This window comes from Rousettus aegyptiacus, unplaced genomic scaffold (genome assembly GCF_014176215.1).
Source record: "Rousettus aegyptiacus isolate mRouAeg1 unplaced genomic scaffold, mRouAeg1.p scaffold_m13_p_11, whole genome shotgun sequence".
NCBI classification, from domain to species: Eukaryota; Metazoa; Chordata; class Mammalia; order Chiroptera; family Pteropodidae; genus Rousettus; species Rousettus aegyptiacus.
In genome coordinates, this window is record NW_023416286.1 from 93,360,908 (window position 1) to 93,383,975 (window position 23,068).

Genomic DNA, 23,068 nt, shown 5'->3' on the forward strand with positions numbered 1-23,068 from the left:
GCAGATTCTTTTAGTGAGCCTTCCTGTCCCACTGAACCTCGTTGTGACAGTTCCGAACACCTCCTGACGGGCACCTGCCCACCTTTTGCGCGCTCAGTTGTGCCCATGAAGCTGTGGAGGCCACACCTTGCCATCACGACTGCCCTCGGAGGACTGGCCTCCGTGTGTCACAGCTCAGTCCTTGCTGCCGACGTCACGCCAGGAGAGGTGGTTACGGCAGCTTTTAAATTTCTGAATCTGTATGCGAAAGTGTCAAAAAAAAGATCAGTGTCTGGAATTTCTGGTGGACCCGCTTCCAAGCTAGCTGCCAAGGAAGCCAGTCTCTCCGACTCGCTGCCCGTGTCCCGGCCACGCCTGCGGCCAGCCGCACAGGGGCGGGCGGTGTGCGGACAGCGAGGGCGAGCGCGGGCCGGCCCGGCCCACTCGTCTCGCAGCTGCGTTTGATGCCGGAGCGGCCGTGTGCAGCGTCAGGGCTGGGCGTGCTGCGCCCGGCTCGCAGCTGGCATGGTTTTACTCATTTTCTTCAGCACCCCCCAGAACGGTGTGCTGACCGGGAAGCCCTGGGACGTGGCGGCGGGGCACCCTGCCGGTCCGTGTGTCCACGCAGGCCCAGAGCCGCCGGGCGGCCAGCCCTGGTTACACGTCGTCGCTGTGTATCAGCCGTGCCCGCGCGGCCCGCCCGTCCTGGCCGAAGCTCCCTGGGCCAGCTCTGTTTTCCACCTGCCCGTGAGCGTGAGCAGGGGGCGTAAAGGCCGCGCCTCCAGCTGTGCTGACCTGTGCGACCAAAGTCGGTGACCCTAGGAGGGTCTACTGAGGTGACCTCGCCCCGGGGCCACCAAGGAGCGAGAGAGAGAAAAGGCATGGTCATCAGCGGGCCGCACGAGGCTGCTCTGTTGCTCACTCTGCGCGCAGTCGTCCGTACTTCTCAACTTCATGGAACCTAAGTTACAACTGGAACGCGTGGTCAGAGGGCGGGACCAGGAGCCGAGGCCCTGTGTCCTTTCTTGTCTCGCCGTGTCCACGGCCAGAACGCCCGCAGGTGCCCAGCTCCACACCGGGTCACAGGGTCAGGTCCAGAGCTGCGGCTGGAACCGCCAGTGTGGACACCTGGTCGGAGCCGTGCGGGTGCTGTGCCCACGACGGCCAGCCACCCCCGGGCCCCGGGAGGCTGCGTGGGCTGGCCAGTGCACGTTCGCCTTCCAGGGGCCCCCGGGCCGGCAGCAGGCGGGGCCAGCCTTGCCGACAGCCCTGACCCGGCAGAGGGGCGTGCCGCAGCCACACCCAGCACAGCGCAGGGGTGAGCGGCCTCTGGGAGGTCCCTCGTCCGCGAGGGCCCGAGGAGGGAGTGGGACGTTCGTCTGCCCGCAGACTGGCTTCGAGCATGTGGGTCTTTGGGGCGTTTTGTCGTCTGTGTTCAGTTGCCTGGTGCGGTCAGTTTTCATAAACGACGTGCAGCGACCGTGAGTGCCTGCGTGCCGTCGGGCTCCTTCTAACCTTTCTCCTTTTTTCCCTCCCCTGCTGCGTCCCTTCCTGATCTGTCTTCATCTCCGAGGACTGCCGCCTTGCTTTGTTGTTGAAGGTACCTGTGCTTCCCCACACCTGCCCTGCTGGGGTCTGGGGACCAAACCCAGGTGCCGCGTGGGCCCAGCAGCCACCACCACTGCCTAGGAGACGGCGGCACGTAGCTGGCAGTGGCCCGAGAGCACAGCGCGCGGGTGTGGCCTGCGGCCCAGCTGCGACTCTCTCGCCTTGGCCACCACCAGGAGTGTTCACAGCGCACCTTAAGTGCAGCATTGAGTGGCAGAGGCTCGGCCTTACGGGGAGGCTCTGGACACGTCCATGCGACTGTCCTCAGGTGGGGGCGCCACGTGGCGCCTGGAGCATCAGGTCGCCGGCCACGGCCGCGCCGGGAGGGTGTGCTGACTCGTCATGGCCGCTCACCCGCTGGCCTTCGTTCTCTGGGCTCCTCATTGTCTTAGGTTTGTCGTCTTCTTACACAAAACCTGTTTGTTTTTTTATCCCTTTTCTTGCGAGTCCAGGCCTGGGTCTTCAGCCGCGTGCTGTAGGAGTACCGGGCAGGGGTCCCGAGGGCACGGTGTCACAGTATCCCAGTGAAAGGGCGTGGCGAGGACGAGGGAGGCGGAACCCCGGGGCCCCCCTGCCCCGCCCGGGGCCCCCCTGCCCCGCCCAGGGCCAGGCACAGCCCACAGGGACTGGCCCTGCGCCCACCCACCCGCAGCTCGAGCAAAAGCCCCGAGAACCGCCGCTCTGCCTCTGTTTCCGGAACTCACCAGTTGCGGTCCACGCACCTTTGAGAGGGGGTCCAGGGACCGGTTAGACCAAGAGCTGGTGGCCGGCGTGCGTGACACCTGTCCCTTCCTCCCTCAGGACTCCGGACACCCCTGCACGGCCGCAGACTCCGACCGCTGCCTCACGCCCGTGTCTCCGCAGCACTTCATCGACCTCTTCAAGTTCTGAAGGCGCCAGCCCCGTGGCGCGGCGAGGCGGCCTGCGCGTGGGTGGAGCTGGCCGGGTGGCCCTGGCGACAGGGCCTCCTGTGCCGGCGCAGCTCCTCGGCACCGCAGGGTCCAGGTGCTTTGCTGCGTGTTTTCATCTCCGAGAGGGGGTCAGGGCACCCGAGCGAAATCATTTCAACTTCTTCCTTTAAAACATTCTTCTGAGCATATTAAAGTTTGCGACTGTGCATAACAATGGTTCAGAAGAGATTCTGGATTTTCAGCACCATGTTCTATGGTGAACTGACACTAACAGCCAATAATATGCTTCTTAATTATCAAATCATAGTCACCTGATTTTGTAGTAGTTGGGGGGCGGGGGACAGAGCACCTGACCCTCGTACGTGCAGCACGCAGAGCGTTTTTCCTAAGATGCACTTTCATGGCGTTGGCCGTGTCCACGTGACGCCTCTCCGAGCACAGAACGAACCTGGGAAACGCCTGTGTGCTGTCCGGAGCGGCCGCAGGCTGAGGGGCCGCGCTCCTGGGCGTTCACGGACAGACGCCTGGGTGTCGGCAGCGGCGCCGTGGAGGGCACCGTGCGGAGCCTGGCACGCCGGGCAGCCCAGTGGCCCCGACCCCTGTGCTGGACGCGCTTTTATGGACGAGTAATAAGTCACGTTGCTGATTCGACTTTGTTGGTTTTGTAACTTCCTGAAAAAAGCTGACGTCACTCATTTAAACCTTTAAAAGATGATCTTAATTTTTAAATAACGTGTTTGCTTTAGAAAATTTTGACAATAAGATTTCAACAAAATGAAATATGTAAAACAAAATGAAACCACCCATGATCCTGACACCCGAAGATAGCTTGTGAGGAAGAGGGCGCCTGCCGAGGACACGTGGTCGCGGTGTTTTGTCCCAGAGTCCACGGCGGGGACCCGAGCAAACTTGTCTCCACCCCCTTCGGTCTCCTTTCTTCTCCGCGTGTTAAAATCCGCAATTCCGCATATTGGTAAATAAAGAGTCTGGGTTTTCCGCACCACACTCCGTGCTGGTTGGAGCCTCGTGGCCGAGAACATGCTTCACTGTCAGATGAGTTTCCTTCTGCGCGCGACGTAGGGACCCCGGGCTGCCGCGGCCTGCGGGAAGCCTGCCCGAAAACTGCTTTTCCTCTCTTAAATTAGCCCTTTTTTCAAAAACATTTGTGAAAACATGGTAGTTTTGGTTACTTACCAGACAGTCAAGTTGTTTCCGATTCTTCCTGCCAGCAGCGACTCTGGTAAACGCCTGTGCCCGTCGGTCCCTTCACGGTGGACGGGAGACCCGCAGTCACGAGGCTGACGGCCCTGAGCGCGTCTCCCGGACGCTGCTGTCTCACTGCTGTCATCGTGAGTGAGGAGCGGGGTGTGAGCTTTACTGCTTCTCTGTGTATTTACCGGCCTTTTACTTCTGATTTTGGTAAATCTGGTGTTTTGCATTAATTTTTTCTCCTGGCTGACCGTCTGTCGGTGTACGGGGGCTGCGGTTGGCAGGACTGACCGTGGGGACAGTGCCCGGCAGGAGACCCGACACTGGAGGGGAGGAGCGGTGGGAGGGGCAGAGGGCCACGCCAGCGCGCTCTGAACCCGGTCTGTCTGGGCTGCCGCGGCCACTGCCTCGATGGCCCTTGCTCTGCTGGTTTGCAGCGAAACGGGGACTGCGGGGGCAAGAGACACAGACCAGCGGTGTCAGGTGCCCTCTGTGCCCTGGCAGAGGACGCGCCTCACACCCAGGCAGCACTGGGCACCGGCGAGCCTGGACTGGCGCGCACAGGAAGCCCGGGCAGCCTGTTGCCACTCACTGTCCCGCGGTCCAGCTCGTGGCGGGCCCTCTGAGGTGCTGGGTCTTGTCAGACGCCTGCTCTGCCCTGCCTTTCACCCCGAGTCTCACGGGGGCTGCGTTGCCCAGTGCGCGGCCAGCACAGCCCTGCCGCCGTCCGGGGACCCGAGCGCCATCCCGGGCCCCGCCGTGCGGTCAGCAGCCCCTCGGCCGCCTGCGCGCGTGGGACGGCGTCGGCCCAGGCGCAGACTTCCTTCCGCTTTTGGGAAGCGTCGCCCGGGCCCACGCGCCAAACGCCAGAGCCACTCGCGACTAAACCAGGCTCCGCCGCTCACGGACGCTGTACCCGTCAGCATCCCGCAGGGACTGTGCTCTTGGGGGGTGGGGGGTCCCTCAGACACCCCTGCCTCGGGACCCGCGCGCCTGCTGCACGGAACGCGTGCTGTGGAGACCGCCGTCTGCTTCGGGCAGGTTCCCGGGCACGTGGCCCGGCAGTGCCGCTGTCCTGTGTGAGCCCCCCGCCCTCCCACTCCCAGTGAGGGGGAGAGGCCTGCAGCGCAGCCCAGCAGAGGGACGGGAGGCTCCGGCCCGCCACCGGCTTCCCTGCCTCCTCAGCTCCCACGCTGTCGCCTGGGCTCGGACCTCCGAACGCGGCGGGCCCTCGAGCCAGTGCTGTCCCTCCTGTTGTCGGTTAGGTCGGGCCTTCCGGGGGAGACGACGCACGCCCCCCTCGACTCTGGTTTTGTCTTCTGGATAAAAATGTCACTTTTGATAGTCATTTAAGAAATTTGCATAGATGAAGTCTACCTTTTCACTATTTGCAGACAGTTTTTAAGGTCGTCAGGTTTTAATTGTGGTAAAACACACACAGACTTCGCCACCTCAGCCAGTGCAGCGGCGTTAAGTACGGGCTCGCTGCCGAGCCGCCGCCGCCACCGTCAGAAGGCGCGATGCTTCGGGAGCTTAGGGCGGTTTTCCTCTTTCTGCAAAGTCAGTCGCCGTGAAGTTTTGGTAGGGATTGCGCCACGCGGCCGTCGATGGCTTTGGGGTGGTCGACGTGACCGCCTCCGGTCCCAGGAATGCGGGCCCCCTTCCATTTATTTGTGCCTTTCAGCAACATTTTGTGTTTTTCACTGTACCTGCTTTTAGCCACCTTGGTTAAGCTCATTCCTAAGTAGTTTATTCTTTTTTTGCTGTTACAGATGGAATTTGCTGTTTTTTTCATATTTCTTATGGTTAGCATATAGAAACGTAGCCGATGTGCTGGTTTTTTGTGTTTTGTGGACTCTTTGTGGTTTTCCACATATAGAATAATGTCATCTGCAAACGGTTTTATTTCTTCCTTTCCAATTTGGATGCTCTTTTTTTCCTTTCCCGATTGCTCTGGCTAGGAGCGCCGGGAGCGTGCCGAATGGTGGTGGGGAGTGGCACCCTGGTCCTGTCCTGCCCTGCGAGGAGAGGCTGGCAGTCTTTTGTCATTGAGTATCACGCGGGCCGTGGCCCTTCTGCGTGGCCTTTGTTGTGTTGAGGCTGAGCATCACCATCATGAAGGGGGGTTGAACTTTGTCAAACGCTTTTCCTGCATCAGTTGAATTTTTTTCTTCATCCTGTGACTGTGTTAAATGTATCGATTCAGCGAACACTGCATGTTATTTATCATCCCTACTGAAAGTGGGGTGTTGCGGTCTGTCGCGGCAGAGCCGGGTGTGCGCTTCTCCACGTATCCACGCGTCTGACATGTGGTTCACCTCTGGCTGTGGTTATCATGACGACCGGGGAAGTCTTCCCTGGCTTTGTATTCAGACGTGAAGATGATGAGGTTCAGGGTGCCTGGGATCCCGTTAACGGAATTCACTCAGTCAGGGGCGGGAGGCAACTACGGATCAAGCAGGATGGGCCGGGAGTCGGCAGTCCAGGCTGGAAGGGTGGGCGCGGCTCACCGGCACTTCCTGTCGAGAGGCGGAGCGTGAACGGCTTTGGCTCCACGGGCACGTTCTCCTCCGTAGCGCCAGGCAGCCAGGGGCAGCTCGTGCCCAGGAGTGTGCGAGCATTCGGACCTCACTGACGCTGAGTCGAGTGGCACACGCGTCTCGCGAGGCGCACGGCTCTCTCCTTGACGGGCGGGCCACGCGCAGGCAGGGGTGGCAGACGCGGCCGCAGTCTCCTCTTCGCTTTGCATTTAAAACGCTGCGTGACGTTACCCTTTTATACTCGCTGTCCTGCTTTTCGATTGCAAAAGTAACATACGTTCACTTAAAGTTTTACCCAATACACAGAAAATTTTAAATGTTACCCGTAGTTCTATTCGAGGTAATTATTCATATTTTGAAATATCTTTCCAATACTTGCAACCCGTTATCTTGTTACTTTTTGAAGACACATAAACTCCCAAATGTGAAATGAGAGGAGCAGTTAAACTCTTGGGTCCAGCGCCCACCCCTCAGCCCCGGGGTTGCATGGCTCCCGGGCGGACGCACTGCTCTCGGGGGAGACTGGCTTTGTGGGGCTCTGAGGATCAGTTGCAGAGGTTCCCAGCACCTGCGCGCTTACTGCCACCCCCGAACCTCAGTCTCTAAAGAAAAACTTCGCAAAAGTAAAACTCGCTCTCGGAAAAAAAGACGTAGATGATAGAGGCTCTGTTCACCCCTCTAGCGACCAAAGTTATGACAGAAACAGCAAACAGCAGCCAGAGTCTCTGGGGTCCAGCCGAACAGAAGCACCGCAGCGAGGGAGAGGACCCAGGGGTCAGTCACCCGGCAACAGCAACGGCAGAAGGCAGGCCGGGGCGAGGACGCGGGGCCGCCGGGTCCCCAGCGGCGGGTGGACAGAGCTGGCGGCAGCGGCCGACGCCTCTCAGAGGGCCCGCGTCCGGGAGCGGACTCTCACGGCGACGGACCTGCTGACCGTGAGCGCCAGAGCTGGGGGCAGCAGGGGCCGGGGACGCCAGGAGCGCCTTGCGGGCAGGAGGGGCTCCCACGCCCAGTGTCAGTGCCCGCTGGGGGGCAGGCTGCGCGGTCGCCGGGGCTGCGGCGGGCTGGCTGGAAGGCGTGAGGTCACGCTGGGCACCCTCCCAGCCGCCCGGTGCTCACGGGTCTCGCCCGCAGCTCTGCAGTCGCCGACCTGTCCCTGGGGCCAGTCGCTCCGCAGCTTAAACCTGCGGCTTGATGCACTCGCCCTGCACGTGAGGTGGCACGGCACACGGGGGACAGGGCCTGTGTCCTCACCCGTCACAGGACAGCTCCTTCCTACCAGGAAGCGCCCTTGCTGGTCACTTGGCGCTGTCACTGCCTCTGGAAAAGTTGTCCTGACCAGCGTCTCTGGGAAGCTGGCTCGGTTACGCGCCCCCCGCCTCTGGTCTGTTCGGGGATCGATGGATCAGGGAACCACCACGTAAACCAGAAGCGGGGTGCATGGCAGGAGCTGGCAGCTGGGAGAGGGCACAGGCGACAAAGACGAAGTTCCTCGCCGATGGCAGCGGCCAGGAAAGAACCAGATGCGAGCTATGCAGGCCCCCAGGTAGGTCTGACCCACAGGACGGCCCCCCACGTGCGCAGGGCAGGCCAGGCAGGTGGGCGGCAGGACAGGTGAGGGCGCCCGGGGTGGCGGGCGAGCGGGGCGGGTGGGGGCAGGTGTGGGGGCGCGGGGGGCAGAGGAGAGAACTGCCATTCGCCCTCTGGGAAAGCGAGCCACGGGGAGGGTGTGGATGGCCACGGCCGCCTCTGCGACGGTGACAGCCAACCAATGGGCTTTCCAGAGAGCCCGGCAGGAGGAAGCCGGGGGCGGAAGCGGCCGCTGAGGGCGCCTCGCCGTCCCAGCCCTGCCCTCCGCAGATGCAGGGGGCGGCCCTGCCCGCCGCGGACGCGGGCCCCCAGGCCCCCCGCGAGGCTGCCCTCCGCCCGCCGGGACGCCGCTTCCGTGAGACGCCCCTCCTTCCAAAGGACGGGGTGAACGGGCACAGCCGGCCCCGCGCCCCTCTCGCGGCCCCGCGGCTGGCGGCGCCAGGCCCCGCGGAGGCGCAGGAGACGCAGAGACGCAGAGACGCGACAGCCGCCAGAGCGCGGGCAGAGCCAGCCGTTCATTCGCGCGCACGTTCGCGGAGGCGCGCTGCGTCGTGCCGGGAGGTGCCGCGGGCGCTGCGGGGCTGCGTCCCCCCAGGCAGGTGCCCGCGGGCCTGCGGCGGGCGAGGGGAGGGGCCAGAAACGCCGCCTCCGCTTCTGGAACGCAGCGCCGAGGGCGCGCTCGGCCTGCTCTGACCCGACCCTGCGCGCCGGCGGGCCGGGAGCCCGGCTGCTCCCCACGCGGCCGTGTCTTACACAGTCCCAGCAAAACCCTACAACCGACTCGTGAACAGGAAGAGTTGCTTTGGTAAATTCTGTCAAGAAAAACTATTTTTCTCCTAGAGCACGCCGATAAATACGTGCCCCCCCCCCACACACACACACAGTCATTTTCATGTCCTCAGACTCGAGGAGACGGCTTGCTTCCCATCTCTGCGGACGAGAGCGAGTCCAGGGCGCGTGCCAAGCTCCCGGCTTCGCCCTCGGGCGAGGACCTGCCGCGCGGAGGGGCACAGGTGCCGGACCCCGAGGCCCGTGGACGCCGTCCCACCTCCGCACGCTGCGTCCGCGCCTCGGACGGGCCGGACCGGCCCCGCACGGCCACGGGGGCAGGCGGCCTGAGCGCCGGGCCGTGCACCTGAGGAGACAGGACTCTGGGCCGCGCTGTCAGGGTCCCAGCACGACTGGACTTCGTTTCAGCGCCACCCACAACGCGGCCCCCTCTGAAGGCTCCGGCGCGCCACCTCGTTCCACTGGAAAAGGCAGGTGGCAGGCGCCGCTGCCCATCGGGACCCCCGCCAGCAGGCATGCCCACGGCCCCGCCCCGAACACCCGTGTTCATCCCGAGAGGAACGCACAGTGTAACCCGTTTTTAACCAAAAACGAACAAACGAAAACCCTAACCTTTCCTCGCACGTGACCACTGCCTAAGAGCTGGTGACAGCTGTCCTGCCCGGGACACACGCCTGGGGCACCTGACACAGGGCCCCTTTGCCCAGGACAGAGCAGTCCAGAAGGCGGGGCCACAAAGCCGCCAGCAAGTGTGTGTCCCCCGTCGAGACAGAGGCCTGCGTGTTACAGGAAAGAGGCACTTGCCTGTAATGAGCAAGTTACTGTTTTCCAAACAAAAATAAAAGCATTAAGTTACCAAATTTGATCCACGTTTTACAGCATTCTTGCAGCTATAATCAGAAAAGAACAAAACTCGAGAAGGAAGTAGAGATCCGCACTGAAAGCCCCAGGAGCTGCACCGCCCCCGCCCACCCCCAGGGGCGCCGGCGCCTCTGCAGACAGCGAGCGGCCTCCGTGCGGTCGGTGCGGCCTCTGCGCCTCCAGCACTGCGTTTGTTTGTGTGTTCTAAATTCAATATGAAAAAGCTTTTCCAGGCGAAGCAAGAAGTGGCGCTCGCACGGCGAGCGGCGGAGCTGGGCGGCGTGTCCCCCGCGGGGCACCTTTGCTCCGTGGGGCGGAGGACAGCTGAGGGCGGCCTGGACTCCGAGTGGCGAGCTGTACCCCACAGCTGCCCTCTCAGGGGACAGCGCCAAAGCTCACGTCTCCAGCGCCAGCCACACCCGTGAGGCACCGCCAGCAGCCCGTGTGGGGCGTGTGAAGGCGGAGGTCCAGGCGGGGCCCCGCGGGTGGCAGGCTCTGGTGCTGCGCCTGGCCCCAGCGTCCTCTCCGACGGTCACTCCAGCTCCTCCCAGTCCCCCATCAGCTGGCCTCTGCCCTGCCGTCGGATGCTGACCGCCCGGCCGGCCGACCTGAGGCTCCAGCGGGAGGCGTGTGCTGAGCCGGCCAGGCTGCTGTAGCCGCCCGAGCCCTTGGCGCCCGGCTCCCAGCCTGGCCGGGTCGCGCAAGCACTCACGGCGTCACCTGCCTCGGCGGCCTCGTCTCCAAGAGCAAATTTGGGAGGCTCCCAGCCTTCGATCTCGTCCGGCTTCTTAGGCGGAGCGTTATGTTTCAAAGCCAGGTGCTCCCAGAACCCGGACTTCTTCTCCGCCTTCGGCTCCTCTCTCGGCCGCAGGTGAGTTCTGTGGGGACGGGAGAGGTTAGTGCTGGCGACTCAGGGGTTCTGTTCTGAGAACACGTGAACTGTGTAGAAAGACGACACAGATCCATGCGTGAAACTTTGAAAATGAGAAGCAGTCACCACATGGTATTAACGAAGCTCGCGAAAGCCGCATGATGAGGCGGCACACTCGGTGACAGTCGGGGGAGCACAGGGCAGCGTGACAGCATCGGGCCGAGCCCGTGAAGGTGCTGCAGGCCCAGTCAGAACAGGATTTACTGCTCGCTTCCGGGGGGCCCCTCACCCCACACCCAGTGCCCAGCTCCCAGCCTCGGGTGTTTGGTAGGAGACTTGCTGGACAGCAAGAGGAATTCAGAACACCATCGACCCCAGAGGGATGGCCGACCTGCGGTGGGGACAGGTCCCCAGGCAGAACCCGCCCTGCAGCCCGACTGCTGGGGCCCGGGCAGCGTCCAGGGTCCACGCGCTGGACGGGGGCCAGCATGCGGGGGCTTCTCGAGGCCCCGGCAGACGCTGACTCCAAGGGGCTGGCTCATGCGTCCCCACAGGGGGCCTGGGCGAGGGCCCCGCGGCAGCTCGGCCGTGAACCAGCGCACCCCTCACGGCGAGGCCGCAGGCTTGCCGTCTGGTCAGCCAGGCCGCTGGTCACACGTCAGTCACCACGGAACCCGCACGCCCGCCTGCGGGCACACCGTCACGTTTCCGGACTGTTTATCGTAAACCAGCGCTGACGTGCCTGTTGAAACATTCACTTTTCTAGAATCTTAACAGCTTATGAATCGGCCCGTCCCATGTTTAACTTTTCTTCCCCATTTCCCACGCGTTGCAGCGTTAACAGCTTCAGGGACAGCTGAGTGCAGGCCGTCTCTGCCCCTCAGCCGGCCACCTGCACCCACGTGGCCCTCTGGACCGAGCTGGACTCTGCTGCGCCCTCGTCATTGCCTGTGCGGGGGCGGGGACGTGACTGTCACTTGCTCTGCTGGCTGCCGCTCGACAGCGACTTGGGCTGAGGCTTCTCAGAGCCCGGCCCACGCGGGGCTGACCACCTCCCGGCACGTGTGCCCCGGCCCCCGGGGACTCACCCTCGGGACCTGGGGGACTCCGGGGCCCCCAGCAGGTGCTGCTCGTCCTCGCTGTTGAACAGGGACGCCACCTCTTTCCATCCTCGGAAACTCGCTCCTTGCACCTAGTGACAGGTTGAGAAAAAGATCATCAGTCTGCTATAGGGACAAGCGGCCGCGCTTCTGGGACGCAGCTGGGACTGACCGCATCCACCCTCCAAGTCCCCTGCCAACGGCGCAGACAGTGCCCTCTGTGCCCGGGGTGCTGGGGCAGCCCTCGGAGGGGGCCGGTGTCATGGCGTTGGGGCCCCACCCCTCGGGATGCACTCGCTTGCTCCCTGGTAACCGTCACGACAGAGCAGACGACCTGCAGCTCGGGGGCACCGCCACCCGCAGGCCAGAAACACCGCGATGGCCGAGTGACCGCCTTGGATGTAGGCCACGGAGCCGAGGGGCCGAGCTCTGCTGTCACGTCACACAGCGAGCAAACCGAAGCGTCACCAGGAGTCCTCAGATGTCATCTTAGGCCATGAAAGCGGTGACACGGTGCCCCCACGCCGGCCGGGGCGCGGCCGCCAAGTACAGTGTCATCTGCATTTCCTATTTTCCCTCAAGTCCACTGACGCGAACTTCCTGCTGTGGGCGCGGGCGGCGGTGCGGACGCTGACCGGGCGGGGGCGGTGGGGAGATGGCGAGGCCAGCACTCCGCGGCACCCGGCGCCGCCCCCAGGGCCTCCGGCCCTGCCTGAGGACGGTGGGCACGGCGGCCCTTGGGTGGCCTCTCTCCGCAGGTGCAGAGGGGACAGGCCCCCCCAAGGGCTCAGTCTGGAGTGTGTCAGAGGAGACGAGACAGCCGAGGCCTGGCCACGGCGTCAGTTATGATGGGATAAAAAGCCCAATTTTCTTGTTGTCCGTTCTAAATGTAAGAACTCACAAACACCTTGTGTTTAAGCTCTCCAGTTATTGAAAACTTGTAAGTCTGGAGAAAACTGACTTCATCGGCCAGGTTAGGCCACTCGGTCAAACTGTAAAACCAGCCCCTAGCCCCTCACCAGACGAAGCTCTGAGGCACAGGCGGGGACAGGGACGTGAGTCGGGGGGGCCTGGGAGGAAAGCGGCACGGCTGGCCTGTCCCCCGTGCCCGGACCCTGCCCAGCGCAGGGGGCGCTCGCCGGCCGCTGCGGGCAGCGGGGCTCGCGCTGTCCCGCAGACGATGCCGACTGTCAGGCCAGCACGACGGCGCCTCGGGTTAAGCGGGGGAACAGCCACGTGTCCCGTGGTTGGCCCGGAGGACGACGAGCCCTGCCGCTGCCGCCTGTGGCCACCAGCGGACGGACGGGAGTGCGCGGCAGACACACGCTCGTTCCCTGGCGCACGCGGCGGCAGCTGTGTGTGCTCGCGGCACACGCACCGGCCGGGGCTGCACACGGGAGGGAATGTTTCTCATCAGCTGCTAATTAAGCTCAGCCGGGCTGTAACGGCCATAAACGAGGGGCCTAGAGCTGACCTCGTGCTTTATCTGGTTACTTGCCAGCGTTTGTATCTTTTCTATGTCCTGGTCGTCCGACAGTCACCTCTGTCATTCACGCTGACCGACGGGTAGAGGTGCACCTGACGCCCGAGAGCAGACGGCTGGTGCCGGACGTGCCCCCCCCCCCCCCCCCCCCGTCCACGCCTGTGTGAGCAGGAGGCGGGGCCACAGGCACCCGCGGGAGGCACGGGCCAGGAGCACGTGCAGATCCAGGCAGAAGACGCCGCAGCCGGCACAGGCGTCCGCCGGGGGAGCCGCCACGCGGTGCCGGGCGCGGGCACACTGTGCGCGCACAGCTGCGCTCTGGTTACCTGTGCAGGAGACTCGGCCGCAGAGGAGAACCGGAGGCTGGCAGGTAGGGAGGAAAAGCTTTCACTGTACATTTAAGACTTGACCGTGGTCAGCGCTTTGGGTGGTCACGGCAGACAACGGCGCCCGGTTCTCTCCGTCCGGGAGCAGCGCACGGGCCTGGCGTCTGCTGAGGGCCGGCTGGCTCATGGCACATCCTCTGTCCCCCGTGGGCGAGCTCTCTGCGGCGCCTGTGAGGACGCCGACCCCACCACGGGGCTCCACCTCACGACCTGTCCTCACCCGCCACACCGGGGGTGGGCTGGGGACATGCGCGTCCAGCCGTGCGCCCGGAGCTGTCCGCCACCGGGCAGCACACTCGGCCACGCTTGGCCTGTGCCCTCGCCCCCCAAGCCACAGGACAGAAGGACCGGTGTGGCCCTCAGGGACACGGACTGGGCGACTCCGGCGCACGGCAGGCGGTGTAACCACTTCCGGTCGCGTCTGAAGGTGAGCGTGCGCCGGGCGTGGCGCACACGCCGGGCGAGCCCAGCGCGGGGGGCGCGCCCTCCGCAGTCCCTCCCGGCCCGTGACCTCGGGTCTGCGCCACCCCACTCAGAAAAGCTGCAACATGGAACGATAGAAGTCCAGTGCTCCCCGTACACGGTTTCCCTGAACGCCAGGAAAAGGCCCAGCAGAAAAACAGGGAACACAGGGGCCGTCCGGAAAGTGTCTCGTTTGTGCAGCGCGAGGGGCCCAGCCGGCCCGGCCGTCTCAGGTTGTCTGAGCATCAAGGTGTCAGGTGAGACTCTCCTGCCGCGGAGTACGGGGCTGCTGGCCGGCCGGGCAGGACGCACCGTGGCCGCCTCCGCCGCTGACATGCGCCCAGGCAGCCGGGCCCCTTGCTGGCCGGCCGGGCGGGCCCAGCTGCTGCGCATCGGCCGCGGGGACTGGCCTGCAGGCCACTCAGCACCGGGACCCTGTTCCCTTCACATGCTCAGACGCTGCATCTGGGTCACGGGCCCCTTGTTTCCTGAGCCGCTTTCTCGTGTGTCACCCTGGGGTGCAGCAGGGAACTGTTTACTGAGGCCTGGAGCCAGGACATGCCGGAGGCCGCGGAGGCCCCGGGGGCTTCAGCCAACGCGACCAGGGCAGGCTGTGCAGAGCACGGGGTCCGGCCACGTTCACAGACGGCCCGGCTCCACACCCTGAACCCGCACACTGTCGGCGCGACAGGCGGGCAGTTGTATCTGTGGACTGCCTCAGTGACCACGCTCACACCCCCGGCCTGGCCCGCCGGGCAGACGGACGCACAGACGCAGAGGCCGGCGGCCAGCGGCTCAGACCGCCTGGCATCCACAAGCTCTGCGGACACGGACGGCCCGGCCTGCCGCCCCCTAGTCCCCCAGTGCGGGACCCCTCCCCGGGACGGAAGGCTCCGGTCCAAGTGTGTGTCCCCCGGCACGTGCATGACAGGGCCCGTGCACGTGCGGTCACTAGCTCAGGCCCCCGACAGCAGTGGCGCCCTCAGAACGGAGACCCCGGGGCTCCCAGCCCCTGTCTGAGGCCACGGCGAGGAGCGGCCTGACGGGGTCCCTGGGTGACGGGGACGCGTGTGTCCTGCTAACTCGTGAGACGTGCGGTTTGCAGGCGTCGTCTCCCACCCCATGGGTCATGGCTAGTGGTTTTCTTTGCTGCACAGAAAATTCTAAGTTTCGTGGGGTCGATCTTATCTGTTTTGATTTTCTTGGCTTTTTGGTGGCACATCCAAAGAAATCACTGCCCGGACCGATATGGAGACTTTTTCTTCCTTTATCTCCTAAGTGTCGAGGCTTCGAGTCTGACGTGTCAGGGTGTAATCCGCTCTGCGTCACCTTGTCATGTGATGACGCAAGGGTCCCGCCTTGCCGCTCTGCACGAGGCGGCCCCGTTTCCCCAACACCATTTGCTGCAGGGACGGACGGTCCTTTCCCTACTGTGTGTTGTTGGCACCGGCGTCACAGGTCATGAGACCCGAGGGAGGGCTGACTTTGGGGCTCCCCCGCCTCCCCCTTCGTCCCACGGGTCTGTCATGTGTCAGCGCCGCACTGTGAGCCTGCTGTGGATGGCGACGTGCTCCGGGGTCAGGCACCCGAGCCCTCCGGCTTGGTTTTTCTGCTCGAGTTCTGGCTGTTCAAAGATTGTTTTGGCTGCACAGAGTCCCTTAAAATTCTACTTAAATTTTAAGATGGCTTTTTCGATTTGTGCAAGCGCGGCCGTTGGGGTTTCGACAGGGACTGTGCTCCGCAGGTGGCTCTGGGGAGTGTGGACGTTTCAACAGTGCTGCGTCTTCCTTCTCTGAGCGACGTTTTCCACTTTCAGTGCGCGACCTTCTTGCCTGTCAGGTAAATACATTCCTGAGTCTTTTGTTCTTTGTAAAGCTGCCGTGAACGGGATTTTCCTAATCTCCTTGTTGGGCTTTCACAGCAGTGCGCAGAAACAGAGCAGGTTTTGTGCGACGTCCCTGAATGTGTTTGTTGGTTAGAGCAGCTCTGTGTTGCAAAATCTTTACCGTTTTCTACACAGAAGATCGTGTCGTCTGCCGAGGCCTTGCTTTCAGGCTTATCCTAATTTGGCTCAAATAAATTTTTACCAAAATGGTCTACAGGTTTGGACGTTCCAACCCAAAGCGACCTCGCAGGGTGATCTGCTTGTGAGCCCTACGTGGGCAGGTCACGCAGGTGAGCACGGCCGAGGCACGTCACTGGAGTGAAAAGCTCCTGCCTTCAGCCAGCCGTGTCCACGAGGTCTGTGCACACAAGGTTCGCACACTCGAAATGCCGGTGAGCCCAGGTGTGCCCAGCCCCATGGAGCGCAGGGTCAGGTAACGCCCCTGCACCTGTCCGCTCCCCGCCCCCCCCCCCCCCCCCCCCCCCCCCCCCCCGGCATCTCATCTCCCTCCGCCCCCTCGATTCCCAGCGCGTAAAAGAAACTACAGAACTGCCGCCCCGGGCCTCTGAGACCTGGTTTCCTGGCCCTGTGGTCCGTTCTGGTTCAACCAAACGCGTCTGAAACTGTCCACGGGTCCAGACACTCCTCACGCCCCGACGTCGCCCACGCGGCTTCACGGCTGTTATCTTTCGTGCTTTAAGTCCCACAGCCGGACCGAAAGCCCCGCCGGGCTTCCTGCCGTTCCTTTCCCTTTCTGCCTCCTTCTCTGCCCAGCCCCTCCCACTGCAAAGGGGAGGACAGCCAGCCTCAGAGCGGCCCCAGGACCCGGCCGGCCCCAGGACCCGGCCGGGGCAGGCGCCGGGTTGCCGGGCCTGTCCAGGCACCAGGAGTGAGAGGCCCCGCCCTGTGAGCTGAACGTGCGGACAGGGGGCCCACACAGGCCGAGTCCCCGGAGCCATGCAACCTGGGTCTTGCTCATTCTGAAATGACAGACGGCAGCGTCCCCGAGCCTCGGCTGTCAGCTGTGACCCTGAGGCGGACGGCCCCGTAGCCCCACACATGCACCCTGCCCGCCACACCCAGGCAGGGCAGTCGGCCACTGTTCCCAGCAGGTGACCCAGCACACGCTGAGACCCACGGTCACCCGACTCGGATGCAACAGGCAGCGATTTTTTATGAATCTTCCAAGTCATAAAGAGTTCCTGGAAACACCGGTGACCCTCAGCGCTCAGGATTTAAGCCCCCGGGCGCCACGACTCCAGCCTCAGCCGAGGCCAGCCAGGGCCCGAGAGGGCTGACGCGGCCTCGGCCCCGCGGCGCTGCACGGGCCGGTGGGGCAGCCGGCGCCCACCCCGCTCACGCCCAGGGCGGCGCCTCGGGCCCCAGGACCTGGCGGCGGCGGGGCCCAGCGTGTGCTGTGAGCTCGGCCACCGCGAGCTACCCCCGGCCCCCGGGAGCTGGAGGGGCCGCGGGATGTCACACCTGTCACCAGCAAAGTGCGATTCAGTCGCTGGAACAAGTTGGGTAAAATCATCTACTTTTCCAGCTGCAAATTTCGTAAAATCTAAATACTGATCACGTATTTCTGATAAAAGTTAGCATCCGAATGAGTAGGTGCTGGCGAAGGTAGAAACACACCCCAGAGATAAAGGCCACGCGCGGAGGCGGCGAGCGTCGGCGCCGCCGTAATTCACGCCTCGGGGACACCGAACTTAGGGGCGCAGCGTCGACAGTACTTTCGCCTTTCTAGAACCTTCTCACACAGCCCCTAGAACACCCGGAGCTCTCGATCTGCGGTCCAGATAACTCTTACGGAGATAAACGTGCTCCCTAAACGCTACCAACCACGGGAAATGCCAGCGGCAGCACCTTCGGTCGGAACCCCTGACGCGTACGTCACCAGCCCCCCACCTCCGTCAGCCGCACCCCTGGTGAGTCTGCACGGTGGATAGTGCATGCTGGGGCGCCGCCCAAGGCCCTCGGGAAGAGGGCTCACAGGAGCCTGACCAAACGTCAGCCAAGGAGAGTCTCCGTCACCACCCGGTAGCTGTGGGGCCTCTCCAAGTCACCTTCCCGCTTTGTGACTGGTTTCTGCACCCGGCAAACGGTGGCACTAACCCTATGACAGTGCCTGAGCAGGCACCCACCCCGGGCACCGTGTAACACGCAGACACCCGCCACACACACAGGTCGCGTGCTTCAGACATCAGACTCGCTAAAGCCTCTCGTTAGTGAAATGACCATGACCCAAGTTTCACCTTATAACCCCCCCACACCCCCCCCCCGTTTTACCTTAACACGTTGGTTTTCATGACAAAAAGGTGCAAACGCCGAAGGAGCTCAGAAAAATTCATCTTCTACAATGTAAATGCTGATTTAGTGACAATTACGTGTTCCTTAATCCGAGTCCAGACTTTGAACGCCTCACAGGTCAAACTTACTAGAACCTAACAAAAGCGATTTTTCTCTTTTTAAAAAGTAACAGGTTATAGCTATGTGACCTGATTTTCAAGGAAGTCGAGCACATCAGGTTTGAAAGCCTTTCTGGAATGAGGCAAAGTGTACTCCCTGCCCGCGGGCCTCACGTCCAGCAGGCTGACTGGCCCTGGGGTGGGGGCAGGCGCCCAGGCGGCCCCCCCACCGAGGAGCGGGCCCAGCACCCGGCACCCTCTCCTCAGAGCAGCCCCACCCCGCCAACCCTGAAGCGCGTGTGTAGGCAGAAGCTACGTGGTAGACTTGTCACCAACTGTCCAGTTTGATTCCAAGAGAAACTGGCTCTGGGACAAGGCCAGTCCTCCTGAAGGAATCACCTAAATCCAGAGTATGACTAACCTGTCTCAGCGAAAAATGCCTGCTTTCCTAGAGCAAAGTTGTCTCAACGCATCAAACTGTAGATGCCCCGAGGCAACACAGGCCTCGCTCATGGACGATGACACCGGAGAAAACCCGACAACCTCGGGTGCAACGCCAAAGACGGGACCCAGGAAAGAAATAATTGATGAAGCGGACCTCATTAAAATTAAAACCTCTGGTCTAAAATGACAGCGCGATGAGGGTGTGGCACGCCACAGACTAGAGAAAAGTAGGAAAGACACACTTCAGACAGGACTGGTATCCAAACACAAAGAACTCTTAAACTCGACAGTAAAATAAAACAAAACAAAACAAAAACAATTAGAAATGGGGTAAGAGACAAGACACCTCGCCAGAGGAGGTTCACAGATGGCAAACAGGCCGAGGGAAGGACACTCCACGTCCTGCCACACGGAGCGGCAGGGCGGGAGCCTCGGGGCGCAGCCCCCCGCAGGGCGTCTGGGTGGCTTCTCACAAGACTCGGCCCACGCTCGGGACCCAGCTCACACTCCGCGGCATTGACCCCAGCGGGTTAAGAACTCGCGTCACACAAAAAGCTGCACACGATGTCCACGGCGGTTCACTCACACTGCGGAAACGTGGACGCCGCCGGACGCCCTTCAGCAGCCGGAGGGGGAGCGGGCACCCCCACACGGGGCCGGCATTCAGGCTGACGACAGGTGGGCTGCCAAGCCGTGGGAAGACGCCGCGGCGGGCCCTCACGCGCGCATCGCTGGGTCCGAGGCGCCCGCCTGGGCTCACGCCCTGTCCCCACCCATTCCGAGACGTTCTGGGACCCGCAAAGCTAAGGAGGCCACGGGAGCTCCAGGGGTCAGGGTGTGAGCAGGAGGGCAACCGGGTGGAAGAGAGGCTTGCAGGGCAGTGGAAGCCCGTGCTCTGTGGGACAGCATGACCCAGACACACTGCACGTCACGGTGGTCAAATCCACGGAAGGCGCCCCACTCGGGGTGAGGCCGAACGCAGAGTGGGGGCCCTGGGTGGTGATGAGGTGTCCACGGAGGCGACCCTGGCGGGGGCTGTGCCTGGGTGGGCGCCGAGGGCTTTCAGCAGTTCTATTTCCTGTGCGGGTTTGCTGGGTACCTAAAAAACAGTCAGTCTCTCTCTCTCTCTCTCTCTCTCTCTCTCTCTCTCTCTCTCTCTCTCTCTCTCTCACACACACACACACACACACACACACACACACACACACGCGTACAGACGGTTCCGTACACCAGAGATCAGAAAAAAACTTCCACAAATGCATTACTAGCGGTGGAGACATGCTGCTGCTCAAGCTCCTACTTTCCCTTAAGTTAGAAAAGTTTCCAAGTAAAACATGAGACGAGAACAGGTTTCAGGATTCAGCAGAAGTGGGAGCAGAGGACGGGTCCACTTAGAGCTCGGGAGACTTCACCGCAGAACAGCGTGGCTCATCTTCGCCCCGCACTGAATACCTGCGGTCGCTTGTGAGCCCCCCGTGAACCCTCGTCTTACATCTGAGGGGGCCGCTCTTCACAGTAACCATAAAAAAAAAAGTCGGCCCGCGCTGAGCTATCCCAACACACTTTCTGCAGGCAGTTCAGCAGGGACCATATTAAACCCTAATCAAAGTGAGTCCCGTGCGGGGCAGGGCGCTGGGCGTCACGTGGGACCCCAGTAACTCCCCCGACGGCTCCACAGCCGCGGCGGGAACCTCTGGGCACGACACAGGCAGGATCCCCCTGACCGCCTCCGCAACGAGCCAGCGCGGGGCACCCGATCCCAACCGCGTCGCGCGTCGCCCTGGGGACGGGAAGGGGGGCGCCAACGCCGCTGCGCGCCTCTGGGCGCCCGGGGCAGAGGTCATCGGCCGCCTGCGTCCGCGCAGACGCTTCGGCGAGGGACGCGGCTGTTCCCCGGGCGGCGACCCGGCCGGCGCGGTCCGGTCCCCCGCGCTCTCCGATACCCCCGGGCCGGCGGCCCCGCCCGCCCCGCGTCCCCGAACCCGCGCCGGACGCCCGCGGGCGCGGCCCCGGCCCCACCTGCGCGCCCCGCACCTGCGCGCGCCCACCTGCGCGGCGGCGGGCGAAGGCCCCCCCCGCAGGCCGTCCTCCTCCTCGGGGGGCTCGTCCAGCAGCACGCGGCCCCGGCTCAGCTTCCACATGCTCCGGGGCGGCCTCGGCGTCCGGCGTCCGCGCGCCCCGCTCCGGCCGCGGCTGCTGCGGACGCGGACACGGCGAGTGGGCGGAGCCACACCGCGCCCGAGCCCGGCCCCCGCGCCGCGCCCGCCCCCCTAGTCCACGCCCCAACGGGGACCGCCGCGGCCCCCACCCGGGACCCGCCTCCGGCCCGGCCGCTCCTGGGGTCCCCACCTCTGCCTGCGTCCTCGCGTGTTCCCTCATCGAGCTGGGCCCTGACTCTGGGCCCGCACCTGAGCCCCCCCCCCGGGCCCCCTCGCCTGGGCGCCCCCTTCGCCCCGGACCCCCGACCCCCGGCCGACCCTCACCCCTGGGCGCGCGGCGAGGACGGGGCAGCGGGGCTCTGGTCCCCCGGTCCCCATGGCAACGGGCGCGGGGCGCGGGGCGGGGCGGCGCGGTGCGCATGCCCAGGGGCGGGGCCGCGGCTGGAGACTCAGACCGCGGTGCCCGCCCACGGCCCCCGCTGGCGGGAGGCGCGGTGGCGCCGCGCAGACCGGTGACCCCGTGTCCTTGGAGCAGTGTCCACCCCCGCGCAGGGCCTCGGGTGGTTACTCAGTTGTCTACCTCATGGGGTACCCAGAGAGCCCCTGACCTTGCCGAGGGGCTTCTGGTGTTTGGAAGGCAGGACGCTGGGGAACGGAACGCGACCCGCAGGTGCCGCGGGACGAACGGAGAGCCCAGAACAGCGAGCAGCCAGGTGTGTGCGATGCTCCGGCTGCTGCATCTGGTCCCGGGCTCGGCCCCGTTGGGAGGGTGGACGGTGTCCAAACCTCCGAGAGGAAAACAAAGGGCTTTGTAAGTATCCCTGTAGGCCAGGGGGCCAAGAGGAAAGGGAGCAGGGGAGCGCACCTGGCCAGGCCGAAGTCACACCCCAGCCACCCTGCAGCCAGCACCGCCCTTGGAGGACCCGCTGTGGTCCCAGCGTCCCGACGCCTGAAGCGCAGTGCAGCAGCCCTGCGCAAAGGAATTCGTAACCACGTTGAGGGTTTCCTGGCTGTTGGCAAACAAGTAGGATGTGTCACACATGGTGTAGTGTACAGAGAACTGAAGAGACCTTTTCAAATAATTTGACAATCCATCATTGTTACCGTTTCGAGCTAAGATTGCAATCACAGTCACAGTGTCCTGATAGGACCCCAGCCTTTGCCCCAACCCGGGTAGTCAGACAACCCACCTCGAGCACAGAGCTGTCCCTCTCTGCACCAACGTCAGAAGCAGGAGAAGCCCTTCCCGTTTCATTCATGTCTCCAAAATGAGGCAAACAACAGAAGACAAAAGATGCTCGACTCCATTATAATCACAGAAATGCAAATTAACGTGACGCGTGCCTCCTTTTTTCTCCTGTCCAGAGGCTGCTGCCAGCAGTGCCAACGGTATAAGCTTTGGAAGGCAAATTTGATCCATCTGCTAGTTACTATCAGATTGTACCGTGCACAGCCTTCCACCAGTAAATTTACAGAAAAATGTTTTACTCCATGCACTTATGTATTGCTTATATTTTCATGGTAACTATATATTCATATATTACTGGAGTAGTTGAAAAAAATATTTTATAAAAAGATTCCAGAACTGTAAGCTTCTGTAAATATTTTCTTAAGCATTATAACTTTACTAAAAAAAAAAAAAAATCAAATGTATCTTTTGGATTTTTCCAGACATGATCAGTAATAAAACTTTTAAAATAAAAAGAGGCTCCGAGTTTGTCTGTGGGAGAGACGCGGGGGTGCCAGGCACAGGGGCCCTGACAGTGGTTAGGGTCCAGATGAGCCAGATAAGCCAAACCTGACACATCAGCCAGGCACCTGGAAAGCAAGACAGTGTGGCATCAGGCCCACGGGCCTCCATCCTACATTCTCAGCGATTCACAAGGACCATAAGATAAGTAGTCACATGCTTACCAGGACCCCAAATATCTCTGAACCCACCAGGCACAAATATTACAAACTGATGTAAAACCACAGGACACCTACTAAAAAATACCCAGGAGAAATGAAAAGAACTGCTGCTTCATGGGAATATATGAGAATGTTAAAAATGTATCCAGACACACTTTTTCAAACCAGGTCAAATAAGCTTAGACTCCTGGGCCGAAAAGTCTTAAGGAACTGAAATACAAAGAGTGGGCGCGGTTACAGCAGGCACCACCAACACACGGATGTAATGAACCCTGCCTGGGGTCCCCAGACAAAAGCCAGGGGCCAGTGACAGTGCCTTCAAGGATGCTGCGAACAAAACAGGGAAAACAAAGTCAGCGCACAGTCCACGAATAACACTGAGCTCTTCATCCACACAAAGAGCCCAGCCCTGCCCAGAGCCCAGCTTCCTCTCCGTCCGACACGCCCGTATCCGCATTTCTGTGCTTTC

At 62.6% G+C, this 23,068-nt stretch overlaps 2 protein-coding genes across 9 annotated transcripts in view; one reads left to right on the forward strand and one right to left on the reverse strand.

The window, feature by feature from the left end:
• FBXO25 (F-box protein 25) overlaps positions 1-8,983 on the forward strand; it is a 31,898-nt gene extending 22,915 nt beyond the window's left edge. For 3 of the 6 annotated variants that reach the window (XM_036228958.1, XM_036228959.1, XM_036228961.1), the window contains one exon: positions 2,389-3,539. In XM_036228958.1, coding sequence (XP_036084851.1) covers positions 2,389-2,478 — 90 coding nt within the window. In that variant the 3' untranslated portion in view covers positions 2,479-3,539. Of the gene's footprint in view, positions 1-1,552; positions 1,580-2,388; positions 3,540-8,739 lie in introns of those variants that run through there. The other 3 variants (XM_036228956.1, XM_036228957.1, XM_036228954.1) reach the window with 2 other exon arrangements.
• Positions 8,984-9,984: 1,001 nt separating this feature from the next.
• On the reverse strand, positions 9,985-21,079 carry LOC107510377 (testis development related protein). 3 transcript variants are annotated; one of them, XM_036228963.1, is made up of 3 exons: positions 21,013-21,079; positions 11,447-11,550; positions 9,985-10,365 (listed from the first exon to the last, which is right to left on the reverse strand). In XM_036228963.1, exons 1-3 carry the CDS (start codon positions 21,064-21,066, stop codon positions 10,020-10,022), a joined length of 504 nt encoding a protein of 167 aa, XP_036084856.1. In that variant the 5' UTR covers positions 21,067-21,079; the 3' UTR covers positions 9,985-10,019. The 3 variants fall into 3 exon arrangements, with proteins under 3 accessions (XP_036084856.1, XP_036084857.1, XP_036084855.1); XM_036228964.1 differs by lacking the exon at positions 21,013-21,079 and adding an exon at positions 20,879-20,923; XM_036228962.1 differs by lacking the exon at positions 21,013-21,079 and adding an exon at positions 20,578-20,725.
• Between the last annotated feature and the right edge of the window lie 1,989 nt (positions 21,080-23,068).